The 12,457-nt window shown below is 41.4% G+C and overlaps 1 protein-coding gene across 5 annotated transcripts in view; it reads right to left on the bottom strand.

The window, feature by feature from the left end:
• GPATCH2L (G-patch domain containing 2 like) overlaps nt 1-4,088 on the bottom strand; it is a 57,240-nt gene extending 53,152 nt beyond the window's left edge. For all 5 annotated transcript variants that reach the window (XM_032482418.1, XM_032482417.1, XM_032482419.1 and 2 more), the window contains exons 1-2: nt 3,993-4,088; nt 1,156-1,827 (exon numbers count right to left, since the gene is read on the bottom strand). In XM_032482418.1, the coding sequence (XP_032338309.1) occupies nt 1,156-1,817 (662 nt within the window). In that variant the 5' untranslated portion in view covers nt 1,818-1,827; nt 3,993-4,088. The remainder of the gene's footprint in view (nt 1-1,155; nt 1,828-3,992) is intronic.
• Nucleotides 4,089-12,457: the final 8,369 nt, after the last annotated feature.

The raw sequence follows: 12,457 nt of genomic DNA, 5'->3' as shown, positions 1-12,457 counted from the left end.
TCTGATTCCCAGTTTTGCTACTGGGTGACTCTGGGCAAATTATCTACACATTCATAACCTCTATTTCCTCTTCTATAAAATACAAATAGTGGTACCTACCAGACAGTGAAGGTGTGAAGATTAAATGAGAATATATGTTCTGCACAACAGTATAGTGCCTGGCACACAGTTAGTGCTTAATAAATGCTAACTAATATTAACAATAATAGAATACTGTGGTTCTCAACTGGGACTACTCAGCCTACCCTAAGGAGCACCCTTGGAAGCATCTGCTTTCTATGATGAAGGGCAGTGGGAACAATGTAGGGATGCCAAATATCCTGCAAGACATAGGACATCCCTCACTACAAAGAACTGCCCCATCCAAAACACCAACAGCATCCTTATTGAAAAACAAGATATCACTCATTAACATTAATAATAATATTAAAGTATAAAGCTGTATCAAGGTTCCGAGGACTATCTATTTGAGATGCAAAAAATAGAAAGTCACCAAAAACTACACTGACATTTAAAACATGCACCCATCAGAGACAAATTTTTCTGGCTTGATGACATTTGGTATAAGACTAATGGGATTCAGCACTGTTACTTTCAAAGCCTACCAGGTGTTCAGACAACTTGAATGTCAGCCATGAAAGCAAACTCAATACAGTCAAACTGTAAGTAGCACAGAACAGAATTACAGCCCAGAAATACCTAAAGCCATGATTCCTCACGGGTAAAGGCAGCTTACCAGGAACATTTACAAACTCCACGTGCCTGGAACCCACGTTTTCTCTCACACACACCAGCCTCTGCTGAGACCCTGGTTCTATTTAAAGAACAGTGTCTACATATGACCTACATGGCATAAAGAGCAGCAAAATGTTTTTAAAATAAAACTCCTGATTATGCATTTGAGGTACACATTTTAAACAATATCTATAAGCAAATGTATTTCTATAAAATACAGCCTTCTTGACATAGGGAAACAGGCTCATGAATGTACTTTAAGAAGCTAGAGATAAACACTACCTGATTGGTTAAAGGAGGGCTACAAAGTCAATACTACAGTGGCTGGTTTGGAAGAAGGCTGAATTCATCAAGACTGTGGACTTGTGCTTTGGCTAAAATTAACCAGGAAAATCTTTGACTTAGTAAGGGAAATCTCACCATTCTGACATGTTCTCATCAGAACCCTGTTTTTGTTCATCTGCTTCACATTCCATCCTTTCTTTCCTTCCCGTTTTGCTTAGGAAAGTCCTATTTTCTGCTGATTCACACAACCCATGACCTGACGAGGTCCAGGGACTATTCTCCTTCCAGCGGGACAGACGCTGCTTCTTAGCAGACTTGAACCTGCAGCCTCTCTCATAGCTCCAATCTGACACCTTGAGCTTCTGCTGAAGGCTGGCAGCCACCTCTGAGGTCACTCGCTTCACCTTACGCCGGCGCCGGAGTGGTCGACAAGGTGCATTTTCAGTAAAAGAGTCAGATTCATGCCAAGAATGTTGCTTACTCTTAACAATGGCGTTGAGAGCTGGGTGTCGTTTGGCTACCATGGTGTCATCAGAGTCACTAAAATTGGTGACTGGGGCCATTTCTCGACAGTCCTTAATAGCCTCATCCAGACTTGACTCGGAGGCCTCACTGTAGCAGCAGGTATGCTCTGCCAGGTGAGTGAAGTCTGAACGGCGCTTCCGGCCTCTGCGTTTGCGAAGCTGCCGCCTCTGCTGCCGAGGGCTCAGGGCCATCTCCTCCCAGAGTTCACCAAGCTTATTCTGCTCAGATGTCTGCTCCAAGGCTGAGGCTAAGTCATGTACCAGCTCATCCATGAGGCCACATCTACCAAAAGTTCAGAAAAAATAAAAAAGAAAGACTGAATGGGATCTGTCATTTTCGATAATTTTATAAAATAGATCATGGCACTGCAAAGGTCACCCTATCTATAGAAATTAAAAGTCACCTTCACCTGGCTACTTAGACTCTACTCCTACCAACCATGCCACTGAAAATAGGTGTTTGGCCCTTGTTAAGTGCCTGAAGTCAACATGTTCTTAAACACAAAAATTCAAAATACCAGATGACATCTCAGTTATTAGTAAAAACAAGCAAACTCGGGGGGAATAAATCTTTCCCATTTCCCCCCCAATTAAACTTGCTAAACTAAAATACCTGAGGATGAGATCCAAAAAGATTAGAGAATGTCTCATCAGACAGGAGTAGAAAAACACTTAACTTCAACATTGGATGAAAGTCTGTTTTATGGTCTGGGGTCACTAATAGGAGTGTTTGTGGCAGGAAGAGAAAGACTACTTAGTGACACTTTACAGAAGAATGCCTGCAGTTTTGGTGATCCAAGAATTTGTAGTGATCCAGGTTTGTACTCTGCATGGATAAAAAAGACTTAAGTTTGCACCCATTCTGGTCACAACTACCACTTGGAAGCTACCAGGTAAAGGGCCTTACAGAATATGTCATATATTTGTGACTAATTAGCAGCTTTTAAGCTCTTCTCACAATCCCTCAGAAAATAAATTAAGTGATCATCCAAATTTTGTGCTTTAGTGCCAGACCATTACACAAAAACAGGATATAACTGAGGCTGAAATGACAAGGATGGGTGGAGTCTCTAAGACTTCTAGCTAATAGCTTTCCAAAATTTTCTACTTTTCAACTTATTCATGTGAAATCATCACACTTCAGGGATCACTTCAGAGGTAAACCTTCCAGAGGATGAAAGCAGGAGAAGCAATTTTCAAAACGCCCTTTTAAAGGGAAATGTCTATTATATTTTGTACAACATTTAATTAAATACATTTTAAATTAGCACTTTTCCCCTAGCCCTTGTTAAACCCAAAGTAATTCAAGACCATAATTAGAGCTTAAAACTGTGGCGTCACTCTCAGACCATATCTCTGTTGATACAGTTTACATTTTGCAAAGGACCTTCTAAAATCTATTTCCATGCTATCCCAATGCCAACCAATTCAAAGGCAGGAAAACAGTCAGCTGGCTTATGTACCATATCGGTGGGAGCAACAGGGACATCTAGTTTCAAAACTACCAACGAAATAACACTTCTCAAAATGTCAAAAGCCACATTCGTAAAATGACCACATTCCTTTAAGCAATAAGTAGATTAAAACGCCATGACTGAGGTTTGGGAGACAACTGTCCCTAAAACCAAAACAGATACGTGGGGATGCACTTATCTAAATCTACCTCTCTAATAAGGAGCTACTGCTTTAAGAACTCAGGCAGAACTGTACAAACTTCAACGTGGAACCAAGTTACCAACTAACTTGTATCGAATGCCTGTGCAGTAGAATGCCTACCTCAACGACTGCAATTCGAACAGTAGGTGACAGAACCCTGGAACTCCCACCCCTCCCTGGATGCACAGTCGGAGAAGTCGCCCAGGGCCAGGCAAACACTCGGGGAAAGAAAAAGCTGTCACGCAAAGGAAAGAATCGAAAATTAGCCAAAGTAAAAGGAGAGGCAGGCGCAGAGTCGGAGGGGGAGACGGAGGTGGGGTAGGCGGGAGGCAACTTCTCTTTGGGCTAACCAGGGTCAGGGGGTCAGCCCTTCTAGGACAGAAACTGCCAAAATACAAGTCCTGGCGACTAAACCCCCTCCGTGCTCTGGGGTCGCAACATGGCCACATACGTGAGAAAAAGCATGTTTCGAAGGACTCTCCCCCAGGCCCCGGCCCGCCCCCGAGGACTAGGGCGACCACAGCTCGTGACACCAAGCCCTCACGCTGTTTCCAGCCCAAAAGAGCCAGAAAGCAGAGAAGAGAGAAGGTGACTCGTCCTAAAGACGACCCGGCCCTCATCCATGGGATGGGGGTGATGGGCCCTGAAAAACAAGGCCCCACCACCCTCGCCCCTCCCGCCGGCCTCCGCGGCCCCGTGGTGCCTCTGGCTGTTCAGCCGCGGCCCGGAGCCCGGATTCCCGCTGGCGCCGACCCCCTGGGCCCCGACCCTTTCACCCCCAATCCCCCTCACCGGCTGCCGCAGCCACCTCCAACGGCCACCGCTTTCGGGGCCGAGTCTCCCCGCCGGGGCTTCCCTCCGTGACCTCATTTCCGGTCTGGGCCGGAGGGGTGGAGCAGTGGTGGAATGGGAGGGACTGGCTGAGCGAGAGGGCCCGCCCCGGCCCAGCGCTTCCGGCTCTTGGCCGCTCCCACTTCCGCCTTACAGGGGGCGGGTCCCGGGGTCCCGAGAAGAAAGACAACGAGGCGAGGAGGGGCGAGGGGTGGGGGGCAGCAGGGGTGGGGCCCCTCTGGGGGTGAGGTACCCATCTTGAGGAAGGACCTTCCCTTGCAGGCTTCGTCCGCCTTGGCTGGGGTCAGGAAATTGGGCGCTCGGGAGGGGCGTCGGCCTCGCCCTTGCTCCTGACCTACTTTATGAAGGGTGTGTGAAGTTAGGGAAATGGATCCTCATTCTTAACCACACGAGTTGCACAACTGTTGGCGGGATAGCTTTGTAGTGAGTTACTCAGACTATTAAAAATACACATACCTTGAGCAACAAAAGAAGTAAAGCAGTACTGGATTATAACTTGAAGTATTTAAGTAATATCCCTACTCCAAATGGATATAAATCAATTACAGATACAAATAAATTTGTAAGTGGGGAAGAAGAGATGTCTTTGGTGCAGAATTCCAAATAATTTGTATAGATACTCCACCCTGAACAAAACTCACGATTCTAAATGTGGACTGTTGTAGTGACTTCCTTTCAAAGAGTACCATATGGAAAGAACGGGAAAGTGAGTAACTTCCTAGCGGAGAGACTAGACAAGCACTACCTTGGCCAGGTGATAAAGATTAACATCAACAGTAATATATCATGTTATATAATATATATTAATATTAGATATGATACAACAAGAGTGGCATTTTCCTCTCTAAGGTACTTTCCAAAACTCATAACCCCAGTCTAATAAGGAAAAAAAGCAGTCAACTCCGAAGTTCTACAAAAATATCTGACCAATATTCCTCAAAATTGTCAAGGTTTCCAAAAGCAAGGAAAGTCTGAGAAACTGTCACAGCCAAGAGGTGCCTAAGGAGACATGGCAACTAAATGTAAGGTTGTATCCTGATAGGATACTGGAATAGATAAAGGACATTAGGTAAAAACTAAAGAAATCTGGGTAAATTATGGACTTTAGTTAATAATAATGTCTCAACATTGGTTCATTAATTGTGACAAATGTGTGATGTTAATATGGAAGAAATGGAGTATGAGGTATATAGGAACTGTCTGTAGTATCTTCAGAATTTTTCTGTAAACCTAAAACTATTCTGAAATTAAAAGTTTATTTTTAAATATACACATGCCTTTTGACCCAGAAATTCTGCCTCTACTAAATTTTATTCTAAAGAAAAAACTGGAAATGGATGCCAAAATGTTAAATACAGGTAAATTCATCTTTGTAGCATTGTGGAGTGCAGGCTGAGAAGACTAGGAAAAAATCCAGAAATCCTACAACAGGGGTTAGTTATCTAAATTACGATAAATCTATTGGATGGAATAACTTGCAGCCATTTTAAATTCATTGTGGAAAAATATTTAATTACATGAAAAGTCATCAGTTTCTGGTTGTGTATATTTCTGTATGATAGTCATACTTCAATAAAAATGTTACTCTAAACATGTAGAGTATGACTATTCATGTATAAAGGAAATTAAATCTATACTTGCATAGGAATATGACAAGAATGATACACTACATATCATTCAAAATAGTTCCATTGTAGGCATTTGTATTGCCTACGTGTTGTCCTTATAGATTTTCAGAATTTTCTATAGGTGAAACTTACTATGTAAAGAATTAAGAATGAATAAAAATAAAAAATAAAATTTTGCCATTTGCAGCAACGTGGATAGACTTGGAAGGTACTATACTAAGTGAAATAAATCAGAGAAAGACAAATACTGTATGATATCACTTATATGTGGAATCTAAAAAAAAATACAACTAGTGAATATTTTTTAAAAAGTAGATACAGATACAGAGAACAAACTAGTGGTTACCAGTGGGAAGAGGGAAGAGGAGAGGAACTATAAAGGGGTAGGGGATTAAGAGATACAAATTATTATGTATAAAATAAGCTACAAGAATGTAGTGTACAACACAGGGAATATAGCCAATATTTTACAATAATTGTAAATGGAGTATAACGTTTAAAAATTGTGAATCACTATATTGTACACCTGTAGTTTATATAATCAACTATAATTCAATAAATAAATATATAAATAATATATACTAAGTACATCAACTATACTTCAATTAAATAAATAAATAAAATTGTAAAATTCAAAAAAAAAAAAAAAGAATTAAGGGAGGAGACAAAGATGACTAAAGCTTTGAGCCACAGTGACTAACAGAGTGGTTGGTGCCATTTGAACAGCTAGAGAAAGTCAAGGAGAGAAAAAGGTTTGGTGGGAAGATGATTAATTCCACTTTGGACATACTAAATTTGTGGCTCCCACAGGACAAAAAGATGGAAATGTTCAAGAGGTGTCCCCAGCCATCAGCCCTCTTTTCTGCTTAAGTGACGTTCTCTCCCACAAATCATATCAGCTCCCATGGTGTCAGTTGCCTCCATCAGCACTGAAAGCTCCCAAGTTTCTTGAAATCTAGCTTTTGTTTTCAGCTTTCTATTAGCTATCACCACTTGTCTTCTCCACCAGCATCTCCAATTTAAGATGTCAAAACAAATCTTAGTTTCTTCCACAGTCCCTATCATATCTGCCCCTTCTCCACTGTCCCCAGTTTGGGAGATGTCACCACCATCCTGCAGTTACCCAAGTGAGTTAGCCATTAGCCCCTGCTTTTTCCTTATACCTCTTCATCTAATTAAATACCAAGCCTCATGGATTCTTCTTTGATAGTTCTTGCATCCACCCTCGCTCTTTTGCTATCTGACTGCCATAGGCCTCATCTGGGTAGGTAACTACTCCTGTGAATGGTGCAGCAGCCTCCCTACTGGTCTTACCACTTCCAGTCTCTCTCTCCCCAAAAAGTTATTCTCTATACTGGCACCAGAGTGAGATTCCTGAAACACCATTTCACTTCATCCATCTTCCACTACCTCCTGCATCATGCTTGCCACACCAGACCCCATGCTATTTCCTGAACACCCCTGGGATTTGGGGTGATCTAAAGGCTCAATGCCAGTGGCACCTCCATGAAGAATTCCCTTTACTTACCTACTCTGTTAGGCTCTCTCAGCCCTTGTTGGTATCTTTCTTACAGCATTTTCTTCATTCAGCCTTGAATCAGAGCCAATTATGTGCAAGCTTGCCCCCCCCCAACTAAATTACTTATACATAACAAATATTTACTGTATATAGCAAAAATGAAGTCTACTCCTTCACCCCAGAGACCCTGTCCTAGCCATTGTATTCTCAGCAATTCCTAGCATAGTACTTTGCACATGGTAGGTACTCAGTAACTATTGTCCATTAAAAAAAAATATTTGTTTACTGTTCTGGGACAGGACATTAGAAGTGCTTGTCTCAATCTTCAGGGAAATTTTAAATGAAAGCTAGTGATAATGGTAGCTGTGGGCAGGGCCACTCAAGGAAAGAAGGTACGAGAGAAGAAATCTGTGGGGGCAAAGCAGCCAGCTCAAAGGAACAGAGACCATTGGAAGAGAACTAGTGTATAGAAGCCAGGAAGGGTGACATTTAAGAAAAAAAAGGACCATAGGAAAATTGGAGAGGAACAGTTCTCAGGAAAGGCCATCATAGCTGGCGATTGAAACAGTCGCTGATGATAAGGAGTTCTGAGAAGACTTGGAGCAGGTAAAGCAGAGAAGAGAGAGAAGCCAAGGGTGAAGCTCCACATGTAATTAGCTATGTCCAGAGCTAACTACTGAACTTCCTCATCTGTAAGATGAGACAATAGCAGAATGTACCCATCTCTTGGGTGGAGATTAAGAGAAATAGGGAATGCAAAGCATTTAGCATAGAGCCCAACACAAATTAAACATTCCAAAAGTATTAGTAATTACTGAGAAGAGGAAGAGAGTCTAGTCAATGAGTTTCCCCCAATTGACCATTAGCGTGAGGCTGTAAATTGAATGAGGAAATCATCTGATGAGTTGGATCTGCACACAGAAAGAAATAATAGGTTTCTCCCTCCTTTGTCCTTTACACACACACACACACCCCTCTGCTGATTGCTGGTTCAGTAGAGTCCCTGCAGTTATAGTCAACTGAAAGTCCTCATCACGGCCTGCACAGCCTGTGATCTGGCCCCTGTTCCATGCTGTCAGTACCAATCACTAAGCATTCCCTCCCTGCCTCCCTCCCCCCACCCCAGGGCCTTGGCATATACTGTCCTGCAACCAAGAATGCCTGTCTATAGGGTTTTGCAAGTGAGGGTCAAGGAATCGCCTCATCTTTGAAGTCTTGGCTAAAACATCACCTCCACAAAGAGGCCTTTTCTAATACCATCTTAAGAAATCCTACTCTCCTAGACATTTTCTATCTCATCATCTTCTTTCTTTCTTTTATGGCCTAATCATAATCCAACAGTACCTTGTTTATTTGGTGTGTATTTGTTTATATTCTATCACCTCCCACAAGACTGTAAATATCATAAGAACAGGGACAGTGTCTTTTTGCCTTTGTGTCCCTCCCACAATTCTTCTCCTTGCTCAGATCTTCTCTAAGCTGATCCAAGACATTCTGGACTCTCCAGAATTTTTTTTCCAGTAACCATTGGAGAGATGTTACTAATAGAAGCAGTGTCCAGCAAGGTGGGGGGCAGGAAGTGTCCACATTCACATGAAAAATGAGTGACTCCCTAAAACCTGCCCTCCTCCTTGGCCCCAGCACTCCTGACACCTTTTTTGTAGGTGGCAGATGGCAAAGGTTTACCAAACTCTGCTGATGCCACACGTCTCATAATGTACCTTCCTCAGCTATATAGAATTTGGGCAAGGGGGTGGGTTGATTGAGGTAACATTTATTGAAGGTTTACTTTGGGCCAGACATCATGTTGAAGACTTCAAATTCATTATTTCATTTAATCTTCTCAACAAACTTTTTGACATGGGTGTTTGTATTAGTTTCCTATAGCTGCTATAATAAGTTACCACAAATTTAGTGGCTTAACACAACACAAATATATTATCTTACAATTCTGTAGGTCAGAATTTCCACATGGATCTTACTCAGCTAAAATTAAGGTGTCAGCAGGGCTGTGTTCTTTTCTGAAGCTTTTTGGGGAGAATCCATTTCTTTGCTTTTATTAGCTTCTAGAGCCTCACCCCCCATCCCCCACATTCCCCAGCTTGTGGCACCTCCTCCATCTTCAAAGCCAGCAACATCAAGTCTTTCTGGTCCTCCTGCTGCCTTCACATCTCTCTTTGACCACAGCTGGGAAAGGTTCTCTGCTTTTAGGAACCCACATGCACCCACATGGATAATCCAGGATAATCATCCCATCTCAAGGTCCTTAACTTTAATCATATCTACAAAGTCCCTTTTGCTATGTAAGGTAACATATTCACAGATTCCAGGGGGCTGTTACTCTGTCTATCATAGTGTTACATTATCCCTATTTTATCAATGAGGAAACTGAAGCTTTGACGTGGTAGTAAACTTGCCTAAATTCACACAGCTAGTATAGAGCCGAGACCAAAATCCAGCTCTGCCTGACCCCAAGGCTTGTACACACTATCTCTAAGCTGTGTTCATCTATTCCTACCCTGTCTTCTCCTCTCACTACTACTATAAGGAACACTACTAGCTACCTATCAGACAACCTGCTTCCTTTTTTTACGGTCTTTCACAAATACCATTTTTGGTGCTTTTCACTCCTTTGTGTAGATCCAGATTTTTATGTGGTATAATTTTCTTTTGCCTGAAGTATTTTCTTTAACATTTCCTGTAGTTCTGCTATGCTGTTGTTGATTCCTTCAGGTTTGTCCAAAAAAAAAAAAATCTTTATATTGTTTTCATTTTTTGAAAGATATTTTGCTGGGTATAGAATCTCAGGTTGATGATGTTTTCTTTCAGTACTTTAAAGATACTGCTCCACTGTCTTCTGGCTCACATTATTTCTGAGATAAAGTCTGCTGTTATTCTTATCCTTTTTTCCTCTATGCAGAAATGCTTTCATACTGCTGCTGCTGCTGTTAAGATTTTCTCTTTATCACTAGTTTGCTTATGACATGTCTTAATGTCATTTTCATCTTATTTCTTGTCCTTGGGGCTCATTGAGCTTTTTGGATCTGTGGGTTTATAATTTTCATTCAATTTGGAAAGTTTTTGGCTATTGTTTCTTCAAATATTTTTCTCCCCTCACTTCCTCCATACTTCTGGGACTCCAGTTATACATATTCTAGATTGCTTTAAGTTGTCCTTTTGTCCTTTCTTTTGTGTTACCTTCTTCAGATTTTTTCCCTCTGCATTTTATTTTGGAGAGTTTATACTGCTATGTCTTCAAAGTTATAATCTTTTCTTCTGTAGTGTCTAATCTAGTGTGAATCCAATCCACTGTACTTTTTTATCTCAGACATTTTATATTTATAGAAGTTAGATTTAGGCTTTCAAAAATCTTCCATGTCTCTCTTTAATATCTCATGTTTTTCTCTACCTTGTTAAACATATGGAATATAGTTGTAAAAGCTGTTTTAGTGTCTCATCTAATAGTTCTGTCATCTGTGTAATTCTGAGTTTGTTTTTATTGATTGCTTTTTCTTTACATAATGGTTTTGTTTTCTTGCTTCTTTGTGCCTGGCAATTTTTAAAATTATTTTCCACACATTACTAATTTTATTTTGTTGGAGATTGGAAATTTTTGTATTTCTTTAATTGTTTAAGATGGTGGAGTAAGTATAGTCCCTATTATATTTATATCAAGACAATTTTACTGACTTGGGAGACTAGAGATAATTTTTTAATCCAGAAATTTCTGGGCCTTTTATATTCCTCTAAATTCTGTTGACAAACTAGTTGTTACCTTTTTTAGTCCACCTCCTTCTCATAGTACCTTATCATATTCAGTTAGTAAGAGCCAGCTGATCCTTTCAACATTCTGCCTGCAAAATCTCATTATTCAAATCCATAAGTTCATTAAGTACTTTTTCTACCATCCAGATTACCTCAGACAACAGTTTTACTGATTGTTTCACCATATATATTATGGACCACCTTTTTTCCAACCTGCTATAGCAGTTTCTTTATTGTATTTTCTGGCCTCTACTCACTACTTGCTTTTCAGTCCCAAAGCCAATGTTTGTATCTTGGGCTTAAGCTTTGATTTATTTTTGTTTTGGGCAGCATCAAACTTCTAGGCACCAATTTATGTATCAGTTATCTATTTCAGAATAATGCTGCATAACAAGCCACCAACGATTAGTTACTTAAAACAACATCCACTTATTATTTTTTTATAAGTCCATAGGTTGGCTGGATAGTACTGCCCATTTAGGCTAGTACTGGCAGATCTTGGCTGGGCTTTCTCATGTACTTGCAGTCACCTGGGGACTGGCTCCTCTAGTATAACCTTGTCTGAGACAATTTGACTGTCTTCCACATGTCTCCCACATACCTCCAGCAGGCTGGCACAGTCATATTCTTATGACCAGATACTGGCCCTAGTAATGTTCTCATAACTGTGGTAATATTCTGAGAGGTATACACAGAAGCACACATTCTAAGATAAAACACACAGTGATGACCCTGCTTGAATCAAGCTGTGATTGACCCATTGGCCAAAGCTAGTGATGTGGCCAAGCTTAAAGTCAGTATGGAAAGCACTAACAAAGGGTGTAGATACAGGGAGGCTTGAAAAAAACGAGACAGTAAGGCAATCACTCTATCCTACCCTATGAAGTCGATTTTAGTATTATGATCATTAGCCCTACTTTACAGACAGAAAGAGACATTAAGCAACTTGCCCAAGATCTTGGCTCATGTGTGGTGGAGTTTGGGTTTGAACCCAGGTGATTTGGCTGTGCACAATGCTGGGAATAGGCCCAGGGCACTATGGGAGTATCTACCCCTCCTTGTGGATAAAGGGTCATCCAGCCTCCTCTTGGGGCCTTCCAGGGATAGATGGCACACTCTCTGCTCCCTACCTCAGCCGTTGCCCCCAGAGATCAGCCAGAAGCCACAGCCCTCTGAGGTCTGGCTACCAGTGGTCAACGGGGGAGGCCCCACTAGTCCCTATTTCCTGGTCTCCGATGCCTGTGGCCTCACAGTGAAGTCTTTCAAGGGTTAAAGGCAAGGAAGAGAGAAACAAAAGAAGGAATAAAGTCAAGAAATGTGGCATGAAGCTTCTTGCAGCGCAAAGCAGAGAAAGTCATTTCCAACTTCTTTCATCTCCTAGATGAAGCCACTAAATAAAGGGGCAAAGCGGCGAACACAAGGGCTTTTAATCTGTCTCATCTCCTTCATAATAACTGCAAATTTTCCCTGGGCCCCTGGGAGTGAGCCTCTTC

Source organism: Camelus ferus, chromosome 6, assembly GCF_009834535.1.
Source record: "Camelus ferus isolate YT-003-E chromosome 6, BCGSAC_Cfer_1.0, whole genome shotgun sequence".
In the NCBI taxonomy this organism is placed as follows: domain Eukaryota; kingdom Metazoa; phylum Chordata; class Mammalia; order Artiodactyla; family Camelidae; genus Camelus; species Camelus ferus.
The sequence above is the reverse complement of the archived record's forward strand: the minus strand, read 5'-3'. Positions and strand labels throughout refer to the sequence as shown.